Source organism: Dasypus novemcinctus, chromosome 11, assembly GCF_030445035.2.
Source record: "Dasypus novemcinctus isolate mDasNov1 chromosome 11, mDasNov1.1.hap2, whole genome shotgun sequence".
Lineage (NCBI taxonomy): Eukaryota > Metazoa > Chordata > Mammalia > Cingulata > Dasypodidae > Dasypus > Dasypus novemcinctus.
In genome coordinates this window covers 61,746,631-61,771,011 of record NC_080683.1, presented here as the reverse complement: position 1 = coordinate 61,771,011, position 24,381 = coordinate 61,746,631, and the positions used below count along the sequence as shown (strand labels likewise).

The 24,381-nt window shown below is 37.8% G+C and overlaps 1 protein-coding gene and 1 pseudogene across 1 annotated transcript in view; one reads left to right on the top strand and one right to left on the bottom strand.

The window, feature by feature from the left end:
- SPACA1 (sperm acrosome associated 1) overlaps positions 1-3,415 on the bottom strand; it is a 15,780-nt gene extending 12,365 nt beyond the window's left edge. The window contains exon 1 of the mRNA XM_004454503.3: positions 3,115-3,415. Within this exon, the coding sequence (XP_004454560.1) occupies positions 3,115-3,328 (214 nt within the window). The 5' untranslated portion in view covers positions 3,329-3,415. The remainder of the gene's footprint in view (positions 1-3,114) is intronic.
- Positions 3,327-24,381, top strand: LOC101420324 (repressor of RNA polymerase III transcription MAF1 homolog pseudogene; annotated as a pseudogene).

Genomic DNA, 24,381 nt, shown 5'->3' with positions numbered 1-24,381 from the left:
ATACTGTATGTGTTGACTTGGTTTGGTAGAAGCACAAGTAAAAATGAACCAGTGAGTTCAATAGGAGTCAAGAGTGTGATGAAGCTTCTCTATAAATCCACTGAATCTTATCAAAGCCTGGCATTCAACAATGCAGAAAATGATCCTCTTCTTTTTTTGTGCTGAACAGATGATGTCATGAAATGTTCTCTTCAATTCTGGACAGCACACTTTAACCTACTGGTATACCATCAGGGTCCACTTTTAATTTTTGAGGTTCTTTTTTGAGGTTAATTTGGAAGGATTGATATTTCATGACTTTTATTCTCTTTTACAGGACTTCTGAAGAAAAAAGAATACAGGGCTATACTAAATAAAACTTATTCTATCTTACCATTAGATCTATTGGACCCTTTTATGAATGTAAGATACATAATGAGATAATATATATATATGATCACCATAATGATGGTGATTTTCCCTGTATCTTGAAACAGTTTGCTATTTCACTATCTATAAGGATGCTATTATTTCATTATTACCCATCAATTTTCCCAACTATGTTTTTAAAAAAGACTGAAAAATAAGAAAATGGAAGAATGATTGGAATTGCCAAGGATGATCCAATCATGAAATAAATCATGTGTATATATATAATATGTCAAAGTACTGTAAACCTTTCAAGAAGATATTAAAGAAATCTAGACTCCTTGTAGCCTAGTGTTCTACTTTTGCTTTCACTGAACAGATGAGAATTTTTGATTGGATGAATCAGAAAATGAACACAGATAACAGCACTTTAGATGTTGATCATGGTGAAATTGATTGTAAAAGCAAAATTTCAGATGGTATAAGATAATATCTTAAGTTAATATCCTAGATGAATTTTCTCTAACTCAAGAATCCATGACTGAACATTATAAATCTAAGTATGAAAGGTATATATGGCACCCTCATCCCATTAGTTTTTCAACAGGAAGGACTTCATCCTGAAATATCGTGACAAGAGCCTGCATCACACTTTTGTTAAAAGGACGACATTATTTTCCTTTTTACATTTATGCACCGTAATTTACTTGATAAGGTTTGTAAAAGGACAAATGATGATGGCAGGTGTATACACTAAGGTGACTTGAAGGAAATAGATGATGGGAAATGAATAAAATTCATTGGACCGCTCATAACTCTAAAAATGAAAATGTTTTTCAATAGTGGAGCAAAGACGATGGCAGCACTCTCCAACAAAATTATGAACCTTCAAAGTTTTCAAAAGTATTGTCTCTACAAGGGAAGTACAAGAAGAATCAGAAGTAATGAATTAGAATCTATTTAAGATGTATTTGAAATCTGCGATCATTATTTATAACACAGATGCATGTCAGGATTATGCATAACAGTTGATCAGCAGTTAACTGCATTCAAAGTCTAGCCCATTTGGGGTCTATTTCTTCAAACCCTGCAAATATGGATTAAAAACATTGGGTTTTCCCATACTAGATTCTGATTAAAATTTCTGATACAATTGTTTTCATGGTCCCTTTATTTTAACTTTTGTAAACTAATTGTAAAATGATTAAAAATATTAAAAAATAAAAAATATTGGTGATGACAGTTTGATAGTACATGGAAGGTTAAGAGGGGCTTTGCTAAATTATAATAATGGTTCTGGAATTTTTCAGTTCTTAGATCACTCAAATTGTTTAAAGTTCTGAATTCTTATACTCCCAAGGAAAAAGCACCCATGCATGAAATTGTATATATAAAATTCCAGGAGGTTCATGGACTCCCTGAAGTTCATCATTGTCCCTGTTTCACAGATGAAGAAAGTGAGAGGCAGAGACATTAATTTGCCCACATTTGAATTTGAATCCAAGGAAACTCCACTTATCATTTTATAGCTAGAATTATTCCTTCATGAGGTTAATAATAAAATTGTTAATGTTAATTCAACCACTTTAAAAACTTAGAGGGAAGCAAGAGCTATTATGCTTTCTAATATGTTCTTTTCTTCCTTAGTCAATTTTTATTTTCACATTTCCAAAGCCAAGAACCTTTTCAAACTCTCTGTAATGTAATGTTATCAAGGTAGTAGAAGCCTTGATCCCATTAACCTGTCAATTTTTTTCTCTTGCTGAAGGTCATTATCTGTCATCAGGAAATGAAAGAAAAGCTGATAAACAGAGCACCCATTCTACATGTATGGATTAAGGAGACATCAGACTGCTAAGGATATTTTAAAAACTGCTGGGACACTTACAGGAGAAGGGTATCTCATTTCCCTTCAGAAAGCGAAAATCTGCAACTGACCATTTACTTAACAGCCTGTGAGTTACTAATCAATATAACATGTACAACAGCTTGTCAAGTTTTAATGCTTAATGAGCCAGCATAATAAGGCAAATTTACATACCAAGCACAAGCTCATTCTCCTTTGCTTAACACGTATAACCTAACAAAGCCAGGAGTTGGTTCCCTTGATAGGTGTTTTCTACTGCTACTGTCCCTCTATGGTTCGAAGTGACAATACAAATAAAACACCACCTGGCTGCAGAGATGCTAAAAGGTGAGGCAGTTTGCCAACATACTGGTCTACCTAGGTGAGTTCCAGCATGAGGCATTCTGAATTTCACTGAGTTACAACTCAAGAGTTCAAATGTGGGGAGGAGGGCCTCAAACAATTAAGAACTTAAAAAAAAAAAAACAACAACACTAAATTGGAAAGGAAAAATTAACTTCAAGGAGTGCCAAAATTATTCGCCTTTGTGGGGAGGCTACCTCCCTCTTCCTGCACCTTAAAAAAAAATAAAGCCATCTTTTTCCATGTCCAGAGCAATATTCAGCCGCATTTCTGTAGCACCTCCTATACGTGTGCTTTTTGCCTTATCTTATTGTGCCCTTGGAGAATTAGCACATCTCCCTTCAAGGCCATTAGGTGCGTGAAATGTACAAAACCCGGATTGCTGTACTGGAGACCCCTACGGAGGTTAATACCGGCAATTCTTACTGTTCTTGGGCAACGGGCGGGGTTTAGCCCTCAACAGGGGCCTCTGGGGCCCCGCGCTAAGCAACCCCCCTGGGCGTCCACACGGGGCGCGGGCCCCTGGGAAGGGCAGCCAAGGAGCCTCCCGCCCTCACCATCATCCTCCGGCTCAGGCATGCTCTCGGCCTCGGCTTCGGCCTCGGCCTCGGCCTCGGCCTCGTTCTCGGCATCTTCCTCGCTCTGGTGCGCCAGGCCGGGATCCTGGATGTAGGAGGCGTTCTTCCCGCAAGCGGTCTGGAGGCCCGCCAGGAGCAGCCCGCCGACCGTCAGCAGCAGCCCGGCGGAGCAGCCCGCGCTCCCGGGGCTCATGGTTCCCCGTCCCGACGGCCGCCCAAGACGCAGTCGCAGCCGCCCGCTCCTGACGAAAGGTGCCTCGAAAAGAGGTGCGACGTCCTGCCGCGGCCGACAGCCTCCGAACCCCAGAGCCGCGCCCGGGCAACCTTTGAGGCGTCACCGTTCGTCACCGCCGTCCGACCTTCGGGCCTTGGCGCTCCTGGAACGCGCGCGAAACCGATTGCCCTCGGCGCGGGCCTGGTGCGTCTCGCCCTCGCGCGCTCCGCTGCGGTTCCCAGCCGAACTGGAATTTCTCTTCCGTAGTCGCTGTCCAGAGCCCCTCAGCTGAGCTCCAGTTTCTTCCGTTAATCAAGTAACCCTACCAGCCTCTGCGCCTGGACTTTGTGGCACACCTAGCTTTCTACTGAAAGTTATTCCTTTTTCTTCCTTCCTAAATTTAATCTTCGACAAACTAGATCCCCACTAATCTCAAGCATTCTTCATGTGACTTGTCTTCAAATTCCTTATCCAGAATATCCACCTGAGATGTATAAATAATGATTCGTAATAGTCTTATTAAGTATGGGGCCCCAAACTAAATCCAAACACTACTTTAAAAACAGCCCAAGCATTTTTTTAAATTTAGTGCTGCACCATCAGCTGCGTGTGGGACTTCACTGTAAAACCGAGGAGCGTTAGACAGGGATGGGGGTGGGAGAGAGTTGTCAAACTAGTTTTCCCTATACCGTGTTTAGAGAGCTGCTGTTTTTGGAACCAACGATGAGACTTAACCAGGTTTGTTTGTGTATTAATCTCCATCTTTGTGTGGTGGGCCTATTTTTCTAGCCTCATGGAGATTCTTTTGAATCTTGCTTCTGCTGTATAACATATTAGATATCTCTCCCAGTTTTGATTTGGAAAATGTCTCCTTCAAGTCATTGGCAAAAATGTTAAAAAGGGCAATGGGGGAAAGATAGAACCCTATATGGTCAATGCGATCTACTAATCCACAGTGATTTAACCAAATAATTCTTTTATGCAAAACGAGTTATATCTTTTACTAAGGCTGAATCAGACTAAAAGACTGATTTCAGATAAAGTAGACTTCAGACTAAAAGACTACAGTTAGACTAGTCCTACTTGAATCAGTAGGAAATTTTTTATCCAAATGTAGCTCCCCACTGCCTTCTTGACAGTATTCAGTGTCAAAATGTCCAGTAATGTCATAGAAAGAAATGAAACTCAGTTAAATTCCTTTTCAAGTTGTCTGATATAACTATTTTGCATTTCTTCTTGAGGAATAGAATCATAGAAATTTTGAGTCAGAAACTCAACAAACAGTAAATAAGATAAATGGAAACAAACCCACAAACACATCAGAGTAAAAGTACAAGGAGAAAATCTTGGAAGAAGCAAGAGAAGAATGGCTTGTCACAGGGGAACCTCTATAAGATGAACAACTGACTTCTCATCAGGAACAGTGGAGGCCAGAGGGCAGTGGGTCAACATAATGAAAGTGCTCAAAGAAAAAAATAAAACCGTCAACCAAGAATCCTATATTCAGCAAAGCTATTCTTCAAAATAGGCAAAATAAAAACATTCCTAGATGAAAAAGAAAGTGACAGAATTTGTTACTAGAAGATTCATCTTACAAGAATGTTAAAAAGTTCTTCAGGATGAAAGTATTAGGATGGAAATTAGATGGAAATTTGAATTCACACAAAGAACACTTGTAAAGATAAATAATTATGAGACACTATTAATGCATATTTTCCTCTTTCTTCCCTTAAATGATTAAAAACTGATTGTATAAAAACAATATATATGTAGTAAATTTGGGGGCCTATAAAATATATAAATGTATGATATGTATCATATATTTGCCAATAACAGCATAAAAGGGGTGTCTGGGAGGAAAGTTGTAATGGGCTGAGGTCAGAACTACAGTTAGAGGTTTATTCCAATTATTAATTTCATATTGGGTGAGTTGGAGTAGTTTGTTTTAGAGGATCTGGTTCATTTGTCTAAGTTGTCCAACATATGAGGGTAGAGTTCTTCAGAACTCTTACTACCATCTTGATGTCTGGAGTGACATCACCTGTTTCATTCCTGGTGTTGGTCAATGGTGTCTTTTCTTTTTCTCTTTGTCCGTCTTGCTAGAGGTTTGTCAATTTTATTGATTTTTTTTTCAAAGAATGAGTATTTTGCTTCATTATCTCTATTTTCTATTTTCAGTTTCATTGAGGTATGTTCTTATCTTTTCTATCTTTCTATCTTATCTATCTTTCTTTCCTTATGATTGATTTGGGTTTATTTTCCTCTTCATTTTCTAGGTTGTTAAATTGGGAGCTTAGATTATTGGTTTGAGATTTTTCCTCTTTTCTAATACGAGAATTTAGTGCTATAAGTTTCCTTCTCAGCACTGTTTTAGGTGTGTCCCACAAATTTTGATTTGTTGTATTTTCATTTCCATCTTGTTCAATGGAATTTTTATTTCCTTTGAGATTTCATCTTTGACCCACCAGTAATTCGGCAATGTGTTGTCTAGTTTTCATGTATTTGGAGATCTTCCTGTTATCTGTTAATCATTTCTAGTTTGATTCCATTGTGGTGAGAGAACACATTCTATATTATTTCACTTCTTTAAATTTGTTGGGGGTTATTTTATTCCCCAGGATAAGGGCTATCTTGATATATGTAGTATAGGTGGCTGGAAATAATTTGTATTCTGGTGTTATCAGGTGGAGAATGTTCTATACATGTTAATTAAATCCTGTTGATTGATGATAGTGTTGAGTTTTTCCATATCCTTGCAGATTTCTACTTAGTTGTTCTATCCATTGTTGAGAGGTGTAGAAGTCTCCAGCTATAATTATGGATTGTCTATTTCTCCTTTCAGTTCTGTAACATATTTTGCAGTTCTCTTATTTGGTGTATACACATTTAAGATGACTATTTCTTCTTGATAAATTGACCATTCATCATTACATTATCATTATTTAATGTCCTTTTGTGTCTCTGCTAATTTTCTTTGCTCTGAAGTCTACTTTATCTGAAATTGACATAGCTGCTTCTGCTTTCTTTTGATGAATTATTGATGATTTATCTTTTCTTCATCCTTTTGCCTTTAACATACCTATATCATTATACTTGAAGTGAGTTTCTCATAGCATATAGCTTGAACATGTTTTTAACCTACTCTGACAATCTCTGTCTTTTTTTTTAAGATTTATTTTTTATTTCTCTCCCCGTCCCCCCCCGCCCCCATTGTCTGCTCGTGTCCATTTGCTGTGTGTTCTTCTGTGTCCACTTGCATTCTTGTCAGCGGCACCAGGAATCTCTGTCTCATTTTGTTGTGTCATCTTGCTGCATCAGTTCTCCATGTGTGCGGCGCCACTCCTGGGCAGATTGCGCTTTTTTCACATGGGGCAGCTCTCCTTGCAGGGTGTACTCCTTGCACGTGGGCTTCCCCCATGTGCGGGACACCCCTGCATTGCACAGCACTCCTTGCACACATCAGCACTGTGCATGGGCCAGTTCACCACACAGGTCAGGAGGCCCTGGGTTTGAACCCTGGACCTCCCATATGGTAGGTGGAAGCTCTATCAGTTGAGCCAAATCTGATTCCCTCTGTCTTTTAATTAGTTTTTTTAGATCATTTTCAGTTAATGTAGTTGTTGATTTATTATGGCTTAGGTCTTCCTATTTCTTTTTTTTAATCTCTATTTCTTTTTTCATTTATTTTTGTTTTCTTTTACTGCTTACTTGTGGGTGGCTTGACCATATTTTAAAATTCCATTATTTGTGTTTAGTTTTTTTTTACTCTATCTATGCAGTTTTTTAAATGGTTGCTTTAGGTATTACATCATCCAATAGGCAATTTATTATGCCCTACTAGTGTCAACGTTTTACCAGTTCCAGTGAGGAACAGAAGTTTTATCTCTCTTTACATGCCTTTATCTCCCCTGTTTAAAATGTAATTGTATTAAATATTTCCTCTTACATACATTTAGAACCACATCAGGAAGTGTTACAAGTTTTGCTTCAACTGTCAAATGTATAATAATTTAGAGAATTCTAATGGAGAAGGAAAATATATTGTCTTTAACCATATTTTTTCTCTTTCCATTGTTCTTTCTTCTTTCCTGATGTTCCAATAATCCTTCTTTTGTTATTTCCTTTCTGTTTAAGGATCATCCTTTAGCCATTTTTAGGGAGGTCTATGACAAATTCTCATAGTTTTCCTTAATCTAAAAACACCTTGATTTTCCATCATTGCTGAAGGCTGTTTTTACTGGATATAGAATGCTGGGTTGATGATTCTTTTCTTTCAGCCCTTGAAAAATGTCATGCCACTTCCTTCTGGCCTCCATAGATTCTGATAAGAAATTTCCTTTCATTCTAATTGTTTGTCACCTACAGATAAAGATGCCACTTCTTTCTCACATCTTTTAAGATTTTTTTCAGACGTTTGACTGTGATGTGTCTTCATGTGGATGTCTTTGGTTTATCCTGTGTGGAATATGTAGGTTTATATCTTTTGCCAGATTTAGGATTTTTTAGCTATGATGTCTTTGAATACTTTTTCGGCCCTGCCCACTTTTTCCTTTCCTGCCATTACTTCAATGAAACAAATATTAAATCTTCCATTATAGTCCCCCCAGGTCCTGTGTGGCTCTGTTCTTTTCTTTTGGTCTCTTTTCTCTATGTTGTTAAGATTCAGTAATTTTCCATGTTCTATATGTCAGTTAATTAATTTTTTCTTCTGTCCCTTACATTCTGATATTGAGCCTATATGTTGAGTCTTTATATTTTGGTTGTTATATTTTTAAGTTCCAGAATTTTCATTGGTTCTTTGTATCATTTATTTCTTTGATAAGACTCCAATTTTTGCTGGGGCTTTCATCAAATTTGGAAAATTTTCAGCCACTTCATCTATTTTTCCTGTCTCTTTCTTTGCAGATTCCAATTATACACATATTGGGCAAATTAAAATTGTCTCGTGGGTTTTGAATTTTCTTTTCCATATTTTGAATTTTTTTTTCTTTGTGATTTATTTTGAATAGTTTGTTATTATGACTTCAAATTCACTGATTTTTTCTCTTCCATGAATAACCCCATTATGTGTATTTTTATTTAATACAGCAGTTTTATCTCTAGAAGTTTGATTTGGGTCTTTTTTATATTTTGCTTGTCTCTAACTTTTTGGACATATGGAATACAGTTATAAAACCCATTTTCATGTCCTGTCTTCTAATTCTAACATCACTGTCAGTTCAGGCTTGGTTCTGATTGATTGATTATGGTCATTATGTGTCCTGTTTTTTCCTGCTTTTTTATGTGCCTGGTAATCTTCATTTTTTTTGCCAAATATTATGAATTTTACCTTGTCAGGGGCTGAAAATTTTTGTATTCCTATAAATATTCTTGAGCTTCATTCTGGGATGTAGTTAAGTTATTTGAAAACTATTTGATCTTTTGAGGTCTTGCCTTTATGATTTGTTAGGTAGGTCAGCAACAGTGCTTAGTCTAGGGCTAATCATTCCCCACTATTGAAACAAGTCCTTTTTAAATATCAAACACCCTAGGAATTTTGAGCTTTTCCAGTCTTGTATGAATGCTGGGGATTGTTCTCTAGACTTTCAGGTGTTTCTTTCTTCCGTTGGATTCAGGTAATTTCCAAACCCACATGTGTTTATCAGAAGTCAGCTCAATGCGGACTCTGCAGATCTCTGTAGTTCTTCCATTGTCTAACTCCCTTCACTATACCATTTAGTCCTGCACATTCTAGCCACCTTCATTTCCCTGTACTCTCAGCTCCATATCTTCAACACAGAGAGCCCACCAGGCTCTGTCTGACCTCACTGTCTCTTGTGCCATAGTCTGGAAACTCAGAGAAATATACTAGGGAAATTGTAGGCTCATCTTATCTTTTTCCCATCTCTCATGGGTCACTTTTTATGAATATGGATGCAAAAATGCTCAGCACAATACTAACAAACTGCATCCAGCAACATATAATAAAAGAATTACCATGACCAAGTGGAATTTATCCTAGGTATAAGGTTAGTAAACATCTGAAAATCAATTAATGTAATATATTATATCATTAGAATAAAAGCTTTAAACTACATGATCATCTGAATACATACAGAAAAAGCATTTGACAAAACCAAACACGCTTTCTAAATAAACACTCAACAAACTAGGAATAGAAGGGAATGTCTTTAACTTGACAAAGGGCATCAATGAAAAACCCACAGGTAACATCATACTTAATGATGAAAGATTGATGCTTTCCCTCTAAGGTCAAGGACAAGACAAGGATGACTGCTCTTACAACTTCTCTTTAGTATTGTACTTGAGGTTCTAACCAGGGCAATTAGGCAAGAAATAGAAATGAAAAAGCATCCTGATTGGAAATGAAGAGGTAAAATGATCTCTGTTCACATATGGCATGATCTTGTATATAGAAAACCCTAAAGAATTCACTAAAAAAAATTAGAGGCAATAAAAAATTTAGCAAGATTGTAGGATACATGATCAATATACAAATGTAGTTGTACTTCTATACATTTTCAATGTATAATCTTAAAATGAAAGTAAGAAAATTCCATTTACAATAGCATTGACAATAAAATACTTTGGAATAAATTTAACAAGTCAAAAAGTAATATTCTATAAATTATGAAATACTTTGAAAGAAATTAATGAAGACTAAATTAATGAAAAAACATCTCATTTATGGATTGAAAAACTTAATATTATTAAAATTGCAGTTTCCCCCAACTGATCAACAGATTGATTGCAATCTCTGTTAGAATTCCAACTTGCTTTCTTACAGAAATTGACAAGCTGATTTAAAAATTCATATGGACTTGTGACTCAGAATAGCCAAAACAACCTCAAGAAAAGAATAAAACAGTAGGATCTTTACCTCACAATCTAAAAATTTACTGCAGGGGAGGGGATGTGTCTCAAGCAACCTGCTTCCCACATGGGAGGTCCCAGGTTCAGTCCCCGGTGCCTCATAAAAACAAACAAAACATACTACAAGCAAACCAACAGAAAAACAATTCAGGAGCTGATGTGGCTCAGTGTTTGAGCACCGACTTCCCACATATGAGGTCCCAGATTCAATCCCCTGACCCCAGAACTTAAAAACAAACAAACAAACAAACAAAAAAACTTACTACAAAGTGACAATAATCAAGACAGTGCATTAATGGCATAAGAATACAGATCAATGAAACAGAACTGAGAGTCCAGGAATAAACCTGTAGATCTATGGTCAACTGATTTTCAACAAGGATGTTAAGATAATTCAATAGGGAAAGAATAGTCTTTATCAACAAATGGTGCTGGAACAACTAGATGGCCACATGGAAAAGTATGAAGCTGGACTCTTACCTCGCACAACATATATAAATTAATTCAAACAGATCTAGATTTACCTAAAAGAGCCAAAACCATAAAATCCTTAGAAGAAAACATAGAGTTAAATATTCATGACTTTGTATTTGGCAAAGGATTTCTAGATAAGATGCCAAAAGCATGAGCAATGAAAGAAAAACTGGATAAACTGGACTCATCAAAATTTAAAACTTTCTTGCTTAGAAGGATACTATCCAGAAAGTTAAAAGACAACACTTGGAGAGAGTGTTAACTACAACATAAATTATAATCCATGCTGTGTAGCAATGCTCCAAAATGTACTCATCAAATGCAATGAATGTACCACACTAATGAAATAAGTTGTCCATGTGGGAGGAGTGGGGGTGTGGGGAGTGGGGTATATGGGAACCTCTTATATTTTTTAATTTAACATTTTATATGATCTATGTAACTTTTAAAAAAAAGATAATAAGAAAATGAAAAAAAAAAAAAAGACAACACAAAGAATGGGAGAAAATATTTTCCAGCCATATATCCAATAGGGGACTTGTTTCTATAATATTAAAGAACAATCCTTACAACTGCATACTAATAAGACATATAACCCAATTAAAAAATGGTCAAAGGATCTGAGTAGGCATTTCTCCAAGGAAGATATACAAATGACCAATAGGCACATGAAAGTATGTTCTACATCATTAGATATCAGGGAAATGAAAATCAAAACCACAATGAGCTTCTGGGGAAGATGGAGCAGAAGGGAGCCCCAGGACTCAGTCCTTTCACCAAAATAACTATCAATCAGGCAAAACTGTCTGAAACAACTATTTTGAAACTCCAGAGTCAAGAAGAACAACGTTCAGCATACAAAGAAGAGCAAAGAACCTGATAAATTATGGTAATGAACTGTAAATTGTTCTCTCTGTGCAGTGGCTACCGGCATCCATCCCCCACTCTTGTGGCAGGACATCATGGGGACTAGTCCCTGGCTAATTGCTGGTGACAGAAAGGGACATAAAAATCCTCTTCCCCAAGAATATTGTAAAACAGTGGAAAGACAATAACTGAGATTATAGCTGGGTGAATTTAGCCTGAAACTATTATTTAAGTGTAAATTCTACACTAACCTTTCCTTTGTTTATGGTTACTTCAAGCCTAACCTCACCCTTTGCCTTTGCCTACGGTTATTTCATAATTGAGAAGAGCTGGGACAGCACTGTCTCCTCTCCTGGTATTAGTAACCCTTTCTCTCATGAATTCAAGTGTAAACTAAATAAATTGCTGCCTGATAGAATAAGGTTAAATGACCACTGGAGTTTTATTATCTCCAAAACCAAAAGGGGGGTGGAGGGGGAAAAGTCTCCTGCCTTGACGGTCAGTGTTCCTAAGAGTGGCAATTCATGAGAGAAAGCAGTCTGTCTCCCTGAGGCTTCAAATAGCCTCAGTAAATATATATAAAACTAATCTTGTTGCTTATCCAAAATTCTGCTAATTTCAAGGTAAAATATAAAGTTCTAAAACAAAATGGTGCTAAGGCATTGAGAACATTTTGGTTATTACAATCCATTAAGTAAGAAAGAAAATTCTTGTGGTAAACTGCATGGTCATAGTGCAAATTAAGAAGAGTTTCAAAAGTCTTTGAAAAGTTTAAAGTAACTAAAGTCATGTTGTTGTGTCAAACTATTCATGTCTGCCTATTTGCTCAAATTGTTAAAAATTAAATATGCAGTTATATTTATAAATATTCTTAAAGCCCAAATTGAACTAAGCAGGATGAAAAAGTCATAGAAATCTGATTATGGAAACAATTGGGAAAGGGCCTCCTCTTTGCAAGAGCTTTTAAGGCAAGACTAGGTGTGGCAGATTAAACCTATCTACTAGGCTAGGGAATTAAGAATCAGTTTGCCTGGTAATTTCCCAGTTTAAACCTTTGTCAGCCATAAATGGGAAAAAAAAAAAACAAAACAAAGATTAGGTTAATTTTCACAGAAGAAAAATGTTGATGTAACCCGGTGGCCTGCTGCCTCAGTCTCCCACTCCCGGGTTGACAGCAGTGGAGGAGACCAGTTTAGGCCAGTCCTATGGGCAGTGGAAGGATGCCCAAGAAGGAGCTAACTAAGTCGGTGCCATTTCAGCACTAAATTCTATTCCTTATTTGACAAAGGGGGGGGAGCAGGTAAAAACTAAAATGGTTGGAATGTGATAGAAGAAGCAGTTAAATCAAACTTTTGCGTGGGAAAGTTAAATCTCAGATAAGCTGTAACTTCTGAAGTATCCAATCTATGGAAAAACAGGAAGAGCTTGCATGCTAGGCTTAGGGGTATAAATTGTGTCATTTTTCTTTGTTCGGGGCACCAGCCATATCTGGCTCTGCGCCCCTTCTTGCAAGATTGAGAATAAAGTATTTTCTTCTCCACAATCTGGTGAGCCTTATTTTCTTCCAGAAGATTTCTTTCCAACAAAATAAGGTAATTAGTGGCTCTATTAACAAATTTCAGTAAGTAAAGGAAAGTCCATAAAAACTATGGAGATCTTTCCTAGGTTATGATTTTTAAAAAAAATTAAGTAATTGTGTAATGTGTTTTAAAACCTGGTAGTCAGTATGCTTTTAATTTAATAATTTTGATAACTTAAAGAAAAGAAGTTTTTAGCTTCCTGTAAGGGAAAAAGAGAACATTCCTTGCATAAACTATTATGGTTTCAATTTTATTTAACTTGAGTGTAATCTCCCATAGTTAATTTATAAACTAAATTAACATATGTACAAAATCTTTACAGTAATGAAAATTGTAAGTGAAAATTGTAAGTTCACATTGGTGAAATTAGGCTAAAGGGAAAAGATTGTAGATATGCTCTCTTAAATAGAGAGTAAATTTCTTTCATTGGTAATTGTAATTTAGTAAGTTTATTTAAACATGAGGTGTCTAGTCAATGCGGTTATAGTCAATTATAAAGAGTTTGTAAAACATCTTCCAAACTGAAAATGTTTAAATAATTCTAGTTGTAGAAGTCATTGTTAACTAAAGAAACTTAGATTGGTATTGGTAGCAGAAATAACTGTATGATAATAAACCTGTCTGAAGGCCACTGCAAAATACACATTTAAGTAAATGGTAATAAAAAGTTGTCTTGATTCTATTGGAAATATTCTGTTTTCATTCTAACAATGAAAAGTATTTTTCCTCTATTACTAAAGTAAAGTACCTACTGTTATCTTCATAGTAAAATTGTGTAAGTAAATAGTCATTTGATATATGTATTGCGTTAAGTTGTTTAAAATATATATAAAACAAGGAATAAACTTTAACATTGTCAAACTCTTGTGCATTCGAACCAGGCCTTGTATACATTACAGGTGGCCTCTCCATGTGAGTTATTGGCTAGGCTGGTCACTGACCCCTCAATTAAAAATATGTGCTATATCAGTCTCTGGTTCTGCTCCTGAAGTCGATGGAAACTATATTGCAGTTTCAAGCTCCTGCAAGCAATAATGACTCGGTACAGCCAAGTGTACAATGGATATCGCCTCCAGACTGGCACTGTTCCATGGTGCCAGAGAGCACTATGCACCAGGCTAGTAGAATACTGGAAAATCTCTGGAATACTGGAAGGATGCTGCAACTTGCTCACTGCGTTGAAGAACATGCTAAGTGGAGCCATGATACCAGGAGACTGTAAGTAAAACTTAAACACAATTGGCATTATGGCCTGCTCTCATGGAGAGATAACATGTAAAGTATTACAAACCTGAAACTCAAAACTAATAATGGCAACTCTGAATCCTTATGCATTAAGTAATACATTAGTTAATATTAAGTGCTGTACTTTTATCCTGTACTAAATATATGCCTAATAATTGTAATGTTATCTTTTCTATTTTGGACCAAGTGCAGAAGTATATTAGACATGTTAAATTCCTGGTAAAATCATTTTCTAAACAGTTAATAACATGTCTATAGAATAAGGTGGCAGTCTCAGCCAGTCTCAAGTTAGCAAAAGTGAGGCTTGCTTGCTGATGGTGAGTCACCTATTGAACAAGTCAAAATTGCTAGAAATTGTACAATGAAAACCAAGGTGTAAAAATCTTTATTCTGTAGTTCTGATCACTCCCACAGGTGAAAACTAAGAGTATTTCCAAATTAGTGTTCTAATCCTGAGTGAAGCCAGTTGCCCAAGGAGTGCCAGTTCACCAGGAGCATCTGACAGAGCGAATGAGTGTCAATCATTGAACAGCTTGGAATGTGTCTTCAGACAAAGCTAAGTGTCTGTTGCAATTTCTCTCTAAAGATGGATAACTTAAAAAAGAATATATGCTGTTCCCACCAGCTTTTAAGGAGTGCCATCTTTATAGGCACCTAACCTTGTCTACCTCTGTAATCCAATGTGTCCTCTTTTAAAAAAATGGGTATTCCAAATTTTTAATTAAGTTTGTTTCTTTCAGAGTGAACATCTTATTAACCATATGAAAACTTCATCCAACTTCGTACAGAATGCCAGATCCATCTTCCTCCAGTTAGAATAAATTAAAGAGTTTTACACCTTATTAGGCAATGACTACAGCCCATGGCCAGCAGGAAGCAGTTACAGAAAAGAGATCGTCTCCCTTCAGCACCCCTTTTAAATTAAAGGTGTAAACTCTTTTAAATAAAAGTAATAGATGGATCTGGAACCTGACTGGAAATCCACGTGAGTGCCAGTGGCAGCAGAATAACTGCGGGAGGCCCCTGCCCAAGATTCTGCTGTCCAGAATGAAAAGCTCTAAACTTCTAAAAACAGTCCTGGATGCTGTACTAAAGACTGATAAATAATCAATCAAAACAACAGACAGCCATCCACCTCATAGCTCCAACAATAATTATGCCAAAGCTTAGCAAGTTAATCTTTGGCAGAAAGGGGGGAATGATGTGGGCTATGGGTGGAAGGCTCTTTGTCTCTTCAGAAATAACTAAGCTGTTTGACTTGTGTCTCTTCAGAAATAACTAAGTTGTTTGACTTGTGGGTGTGGAACGGTAAGAGGCTGCAGTCCTGCCCTTAGGGACGGTGACAGCAGGCTCCAGTCCCAGGAAATGTTTAACAAAGCAAGGGCTATAAACTTTAAGTATTTAGGGGAAATGCAAAAACCAAGGCTTATCTAAAATGTCTGGAGTCCTTGCTAAAAGCTTACCTAAGATGTGAAAGAGATATATGCTAATTGAAGCCTATTGAGAACTGAAACAAAGGGACCATTTGGCCTTTCTTCTCTGTATAAAAGATGTTTGAAAATCTTGTTCGGGGCTCGGGATTCAAACTGAAAGCTCCCGAGTCCGGCCGGCCGTCAATAAACCATTTTTCCTTCTCAAAATCATTGCTGAGTCCTGGCCTCTCTATACTCAAATAATTGAACTTCTCTTAAATTCCACAACAAGAAGAGGGGTGGAGATAGCTGATCACTGATCATGGTTTTGATTAATGAATTCAGATCCCTGGGTCCTCACTCTGAGGGCAGCTATTGTTTCAACCTACCCGGGACAAAGGCAGTGGCAGACATTGTTGTAGTCTTACACCAGACAAAGGCAGAAGCAGCCATTGTTTCAACCCTCCCTGGACAGAAGTGGAGGTGGTGAAGATTTAAAGACTAGGGCTACCTTAGGGTTGTTGGGGAAAGTTAGCTGAAGGGCTGCATTTTCTGGGCAGGCCAGGAAAAATCAGTTTTGGAGGGCCACTGGAGAATTTTTTTTGCTTTAATTAAGTTTTGTTGAAGTATATCATTCATAAATGGACATACATAAACAATAAATGTATAGTAAAGTTTGTGAATTTACAAAATAAACATGCATACCATCATACAAGGATCCCATACATCTCACCACCATCACCAACTTGCATTGTTGTGAAGCATTTGTTACAAAGTATGCAAGAGCATTGTCAAAATGTTACTACTAACTATAGCCCATAGCTTACATTCGGTGTATTTTCCCCCAAACCTACCCAATTATTAACACCCTATATTAGTATTTTATATTTTTTATCATTCAGGAGAAAATGTTCTCATTTTTATCCTGATAACCACAGTTCATCATTCACCACTACATTCTCTGTGTTAATAGTCCCATGCTTTGTACAACATTGGAGAAAATGGTGTCTTTTCTGATCCCTTTCCAAAGGGTACTTTGGAACCTGTCTGCTCAAGCTTCATGGGTCCCTGGCCCATTTTGTCTGAGAAAGACCAAATTGGGAAAGTCCTCTGCAGTGTCACCCTCCTTCCAGAATTTTCCCATGGAAAGCTGACACAACAAGATGATGCAACAAAAAGAAACAGATTCTGGGTGCTGCTGATAAGGATAGAAGTGGTCACAGAAGAACACACAGTGAATGGACATAGAGAGAAGACAACTGGGGGGGAGGGTAGAGAAATTTTTAAAACAAGACATACTAGCATCAGATGCATGGGAGAGGGATATTTGTCCCCTGGAAAATGGGAAAACTGAACTCCTCTAAAAAAAAGGAAACTCCAAACAACTCAAAAAACAAAACAAAACAAGAGGCCTCATTAGATAGGGAAACCCTGCATAGTGCATTAGTCTTGGGCAGACCTTCCTGAGAAGAGGGCTGAAGCTCAAGAAAATCTCTGCCTTAACACCAATTATTTACAAAGCCAGGAAACAGGCATCCCAGGGAGCAAATCTCAGACATAACATTTTAAAATATTGAAGTGTAGAGTGTACAAAGAGAAAAATGATGGCCCATCCAAAGGAAGAGGGTAAAAAATACAGAAAACACCAATGGAGAAAAAAGAATGTGGACATACCAGACAAAGCCTTTAAGAAAATGATCTTTAAAATGCTTGAAAAAGAAAGTACAGAGAAGCATCTACAGGATATCAGGAAAACAATGAATGAACAATATGAGGGTCTAAGTAAGAAATTTTAAAAAGGAACCAAATAGACTGCAGGAGGCGAAGACCACAATAATTGAAATGAAATATGCTCAGGCTGGTTTAAAGAGCAGAATGGGACTGGCAGAAGAAATAGTTAATGAACGTCAAGACAAGACACTTGAAATGAGTAGAATGAAAAAAACATTAAAAGGAAAAATTGCCTAGCACAGCTACAAGACACCATAAAGTACACCAATATATGCATTATGGGAGTCCCAGAAGGAGAAGAAAAAGACAAAGGGGCAGAAGGATAAGTCAGAGAAATAAGGAGTAAAATTCCCAAACTTAGCAATAGACCTGAAAATGCATACCCAAAAAGCTCAGAGAACACCAAACAGGATAAACATGAAGAAAAATACACCCTGTCCTACATTGATTACACTATCAAATGCAAAAGAAAAGGAGAGAATTCTAAAAGCTGCCAAAGAAAAGCAATGTATTACAAACAAAGGCATCCCAATAAGATTGAGTGCTGATTTCTCATCAAAAACTATGGAACCAGGGAAGCAGCTGTGGTTCAATCAGTTGGGCTCCTGTCTACCATATGGGAGACCCTGGGTTCACATCCTGGGGTTTCCTTCTGAAGGCAGGCTTGCCTGCACGCTGTGGAGAGCTGTTGGCCCAGGCGCCACAGAGTGCCGCCCAGCCCGCAAGTGCTGTGGAGAGCTGATTCAGCAAGGTGATGCAACAAAAAGGAAGACAAGCAAAAACATGGAAGAGCACACAGCAAATGGACACAGCAGACACCAAGCACGCCACAAGGGGGGGGGGAGGATAAATTTTAAAAAGATAAATGCAGACACAGAGGAATGCACAGCAAATGGACACAGCAGACAGCACACAAAAAGCCGCAAGGGGGCGTGGATAAAACAAAAACAAAAAACTATGGAGCCAAAAGATAGAAGGTTGAAATACTTCAAGTGCTGAGGGGAAACAATTGCCAGCCAAGAATTATATATCTGGCTAGAATCTCTTTAAAAATGAGGGATATTAAGACATTAGCAGATAAACAAAAACTGAGGGGGTATATCACTGTTAGACCTGCCCTACAAGCAATGCTAAAAGAAGTTCTTTAGACTGATATGAAAGGACACTAGACAATGGTTCAAAGTGGCATAAAGAAATAAAGACCTCTTTATTTCTTTATGGTAAATAAAGGTAAGTATTCGGGTAATTATGAATGCAAGTATTATTTTATTATATTGTTTGGTATGTAACGCCACTTCTTACTTCCTAAAGGTGCTAAAATGTAAATTCATAAAAAGTATTGATAAATCTTTGTTTTTAGACATACAATGGGCAAAAATATAAGTGGTAGCAAGTACAAAAAAAATGGTATGGGACAGCGGGGTATAGGAAAAGTGTATGTGTGTGCTATGAAGTGAAGTCGGTATCAAACCAAATATGATTGTTATACATTTAGGATGTTAAATTTTAACCTATGGTAACCACAAAGACAACAGATAAATATATCCAGAAAGAAATGAGAAGGAACTCAATATGGTACAACATAGGAAAGCAAATAAATATAAAAGGAGGCTTTAACAGAAATAAGGGACAAAAATATATAAAACTTACAAAGGCTAAATAGCAAAATGGCAGAAGAAAGACCTGTATTGTCAGTAGTGACTTTAAATGTAAATTGATTAAATTCTCTAGTCAAAAGACAGAGAATGGCAGAATGGATAAAAGAACATAACCCAACTATATGCTGTCTCCAAGAGCCTCAATTTAAAGTCAAATATACAAGTAGGTTGATGGTGAAAGGATGGGGGAAAATATAACATGCAGTAGGAATCAAAAGAAAGCTGGGGTGGGTGGTGGACTTGGCCCAGTGGGTAGGGTGTCCGCCTACCACATGGGAGGTCCACGGTTCAAACCCTGGGCCTCCTTGGCCCATGTGGAGCTGGCCCACGTGCAGTGCTGATGCACACAAGGAGTGCGCCCCATAAGGAGGGCCGCCCAGTGCGAAAGTGCAGCCTGCCCAGGAATGGTGCCACACACATGGAGAACTGACACAACAAGATGACGCAACAAAAAGAAACACAGATTCCTATGCCACTGACAACAACAGAAGCAGACAAAGAAGACGCAGCAAATAAACACAGAGAACAGACAACTGGGGTGGGGGAGGGGGAAGGGGAGAGAAATAAATAAATAAATCTTAAAAAAAAAGAAAGAAAGAAAGCTGGGGTGGCTATACTAATATCAGATAAAATAGACTTTAAGTCAAAAACAGTTGCAGGGGATGATGATGGTCTTTACATAATGATAAAGGGGACAATTCAAAAGGAACATGTAAAAATTATAGATATATATGCACCTAACCATAGAGCCCCAAAATATATAAAGCAAATACTGAAAGATTTGAAGGGAGAAATTTACAGTTTTCCATTAATAGTAGGACACATTAACATACCACTCTCAATAATGGACAGAACATACAGTCAGAAGATCAATAAAGAATTACAGGACTTGAATGATACACTAAACCAACTAGACCTAGCAGACATATATAAAACACTGCACCGAACAAAAACAAAATACACATTTTTCCAGAGTGCACATAGATAATTCACCAAGATAGACCATAAGTTAGTTCTCAAAACAAGTCTCAATAAATTCAAAAATATTAAAATTTGATGATGTATATTCTCCAACCAAAACAGAATAAAGCTAGAAATCAATAACAGAGGGAGAAATGGAAAATATGCATATATGTGGAAATTAAACAACATACTGTTAAATATCCAAAGAGTTAAAAAGGGATCTGAGCAATATTAGAAAATACCTTGAGGTGAATGAAAATGAAATTACAGTATACCAAAACTATGGGATGCAGCAAAGGCAGTTCTGAAAAGCAAATTTATAGCTCTGAATGCTTATATTGAAAAGAAGACTTCCAATCAGAGACCTAGCCTCAAAAATAAAAGAACCAGAAAAAGAAGAGCAAGCTAAACATAAAGCAGAAAGAAAGAAATAACAAAGATTAGAGTAGAGATAAAAGAAATAGAAAAAAAAATAGAATCAACAAAACCAAAAGTTGGTTTTTTGAAAAAAATCATCAAAATTAACAAACCTTTAGCTAGTCTAACAAAAAGAGACAGAATAGAAATAACTAAAATCTGAAATGAAAAGGGGGCATTACCGCTGGCCCCACTGAAATAAAAAGGGCTATAAGTAATGTGGCAGTTTGATAGTATTTATGAATTCCAAAAAGAGATATTGATTATGTTTGTAAACTGGTCTGTTCCTCTGGGAGTGATACCCTTTGATTGTATTAAATTCAAAGATTGTGTTTACTTGATTAACTTAAAATTAGGGCTTTGATTCAACCATGTCAGTAGGGCATTCAATCCCTGCCTCCTTGATGGGTGGGTACTCACACAGAAAAAGACACCACAGAGGAAGAGAGACAGCTCATTAGACACATCAGAGGCCCAGAGAAGAGATATGAGCCTGATAGTCTACAGCTGACCTTGTGAAGAGACTAGAACAGCTAAGCCTGAAAAGAATTGAGCCCTGGGGAGAGAGTTGAGCCTTATGCCAGCCTACAGCTGAGATTGAAAAAAGCTGGGTCACTGAGCCTTAAAAAGGAAGAAGGAAGGCCAAACCCTCACAGACATCACCTGCCATCTTGCTTCAACATGTGGCCAATGACTTTGGGTGAGAAAGTACCTCTTATGTAACCTTGAGTTGGACTTTCTTGGAGCTTGTGACTGTAAACTTCTATCCCAAATAAATATTCTTTATAAAAGCCAACAGAGTTCTGGTACTTTGCATCAGCACCCCTTTGGCTGACTAATGCAAGTGGATACCATGAACAACTGCATGCCAATAATTTAGATAATCTAGATGAAATGGACAAATTCTTAGAAACACTCAAAATACCTACCTTGACTCAAGAAGAGATAGAAGAGTGCAACAAGCAATTACTGTAAAAAAGAATGAATCAGGAATAAAAACCTCCCAACAAAGAAAAGCCCAGGACCAGATAGTTTCACAGGGGAATTCTACCAAACATACCATGAAGACTTAATTCCAATTCTGCTCAAACTCTTAAACAAAACTGAAGAGGAGGGAACACTCTCTTTAGCAGTTTGAATATGGATACAAATTTCAAAAAATAGATATTGGATTATGTTTGTAATCTAGCCTGTACCTGGGCATGATTAAGTTATGATTAGGGCTTTGATTGGGCCACATCATTAGAGCATTGAGTCCCTGCCCCTTTGTGGATGGAGACTCACAGATTAAAGGCATGGCAAATGACAGAGTTGAGGCATTTTGATATTAGAGTTTTCAATTGGAGCCCCAGGAACTAAGCACACAGAAGAAAGAGAAGCAAGCCCCAGGAAGAGAGGACTGGAGCCAGGAGAAAAACATGGAGGAATAGAGATGGCTCCTTAGACATGACAGAAACCCCAGGAGGAGAGAGATAGAGTCATTTGCCTGATACTCTACAGCTGACCTTGTGAAGAGGTGCAAAGCATAGAAAGCCTCTTAGTCTACAGCTGACCTTGTGGAGAAAACAGAGGACCTGAGCCCAGAGAAAAGCAAGACCTGGGAAGAGAGAAACCCAGAAAGCCTAAACCCTCACAAATGTTGCCAGCCATCTTGCTCCAACACATGGAAATAGACTTTGATAAGGGAAGTAACCCATGCTTTATGCCTGGTGTCTGTGAGCTCCTACACCAAATAAATACCCTTTGTAAAAACCAACCAATTTCTGATATTTTGCATCAGTACCCCTTTGGCTAATACACTCCCTAATTCATTTAATGAGGCTATCACCCTCATACCAAAGCCAGATAAAGATATAACAAGAAAATTAAATTACAGACCAATATCTCTTAATATAGATGCAGAAATCCTCAGCAAAATATTTGCAAAATGAATCCAACAGCATATTAAAAGAATTATATACACTGTTCAAGTGGGATTTATCCCTGGCATGCAAGGTTGGTTCAACATAAGAAAATCAGTTAATGTAATACACCACATTAACAGAATGAAGGGGGGAAAACATACATGATCATGTCAATCAATGCAAAAAAGACATTAGACAAAACACAGCACACTTACTTGATAAAAAACACTTAGAACACTAGGAATAGATAGAAATTACTTTAACATATAAAGGACATATATGAAAAGCTAACATCTTACTTACTGAAAGCTTTTCCTCTAAGATCAGGAGCAAGACAAGGATGCCCACTGTCACCACTGTTATTCATCATTATACTGGATGTTCTTGCCAAAGTAGTTAGGCAAGAAAAAGAAATAAAACACATCCAAATTGGAAAGGAAGAAGTAAAACTCCCTATTTCAGACAACATGACCCTATAAAGAGAAAATCCTAAAAAGTCCACAACAAAATTACTAGAGCTAATAAACGAATTCAACAAAGTGGCAGGGTGCAAGATCAATATGCAAAAAAATAAAATAAAAATAAATTTTAAAAAACAGCATTTATTTACACAAGCAATGAACAATCAAAACAAGAAATCACTAAAAAAATTCCATTCACAATAGCCACTAAAAATATAAAATATCTAGGAATAAATCTAACCAAAGGATGGCAAGGACTTGTACACAAAAAAACTTCAAACATTGCTAAACAAAATAAAAAATGACCTGCATAAATGGAAGGATATTCTGTATTCATGGGTGGAAGACTAAACATTGTTCAGATGTCAATACTACCCAAAGCAACTTAAAGAGTCAGTGCGATCCCAATCAAAATTCTAACAACCTTCTTTGCAAAATGAGAAAACCAGTCATCAAATTATATGGACGGGTAAGCAGTCTGGGGAGGCTGCCAGGTCTTAGAGTAACGGAACTTCACTGCGGAGCTTCTTCCTCCCATACAGTGTGCCTGTGGGGAGGTTACAGTGGTACCCACCGCTACTAAGTACCCTGCAGTCATAGCACACAGTGCCTTCTCACCAGCGCCATCACCACCGTACCTGGCCATGCCCAGCCTAAGCAGGTAGCACTAGCCCCTGGCAGCCTGGATTCCCCAAGGACCGTGAAGCTGGTGGAGGACTCTTGATTCCAGGCCATTGACTTGCAGCTGACCGTGGAGACAGGAGATGCTCAGGACATATTCAGGATCGAGAGCTACTCATGTAAGATGGTGGGAGACAACAGCACATGTTCAAGCAGTTCTGCCAGAAGACCAACCATATGTGCTAGAGGCACTGTCTCCATCACAGACCTCGGGCCTCAGCCCCAGAGACTGAGCAAGAACTCAGATGGCGAGGACGAGCACCCCCTCAGTGACAAGTGCAGTTACAAGACCCTCTTCCACCTGACTGCAGCTCTCAATGAGTTCTCCTGACCGACTGTGACTTCTTCACAACCCACAGCCATGAGTTCAGCCATGAGCCCAGCTCAGCTGGGTGGTGAATGCAGTCAACTGCAGTGTCTTCCTGGCCATGCAGGAGGACTGCAAGGCCCTGAAGCCACAGCTGTGGAACGCAGTGGACTAGGAGGTCTGGTTGGCTGAATACAACATCTAGCTATAACCCAGGCTTGGACTCAGACCCCTTTGCAGAGGATAGCAGTCTCTGGTCCTTCAACTGCTTCTTCTACAACAAGCAGCTCAAACAGATCGCCTTCTTCAATACCTTGCCATTAGGCAGGCAATGAGCTAGACATAAAACTAAGGGATGAGGAGAAGGAAGAGGACGAGAGGGGAGGGACAGGCCATGAGGCCAGGGCCAAGGAGACCAGAGCTATGGAGAAGGACAGGGTACAGGTGATCTGTATGTGA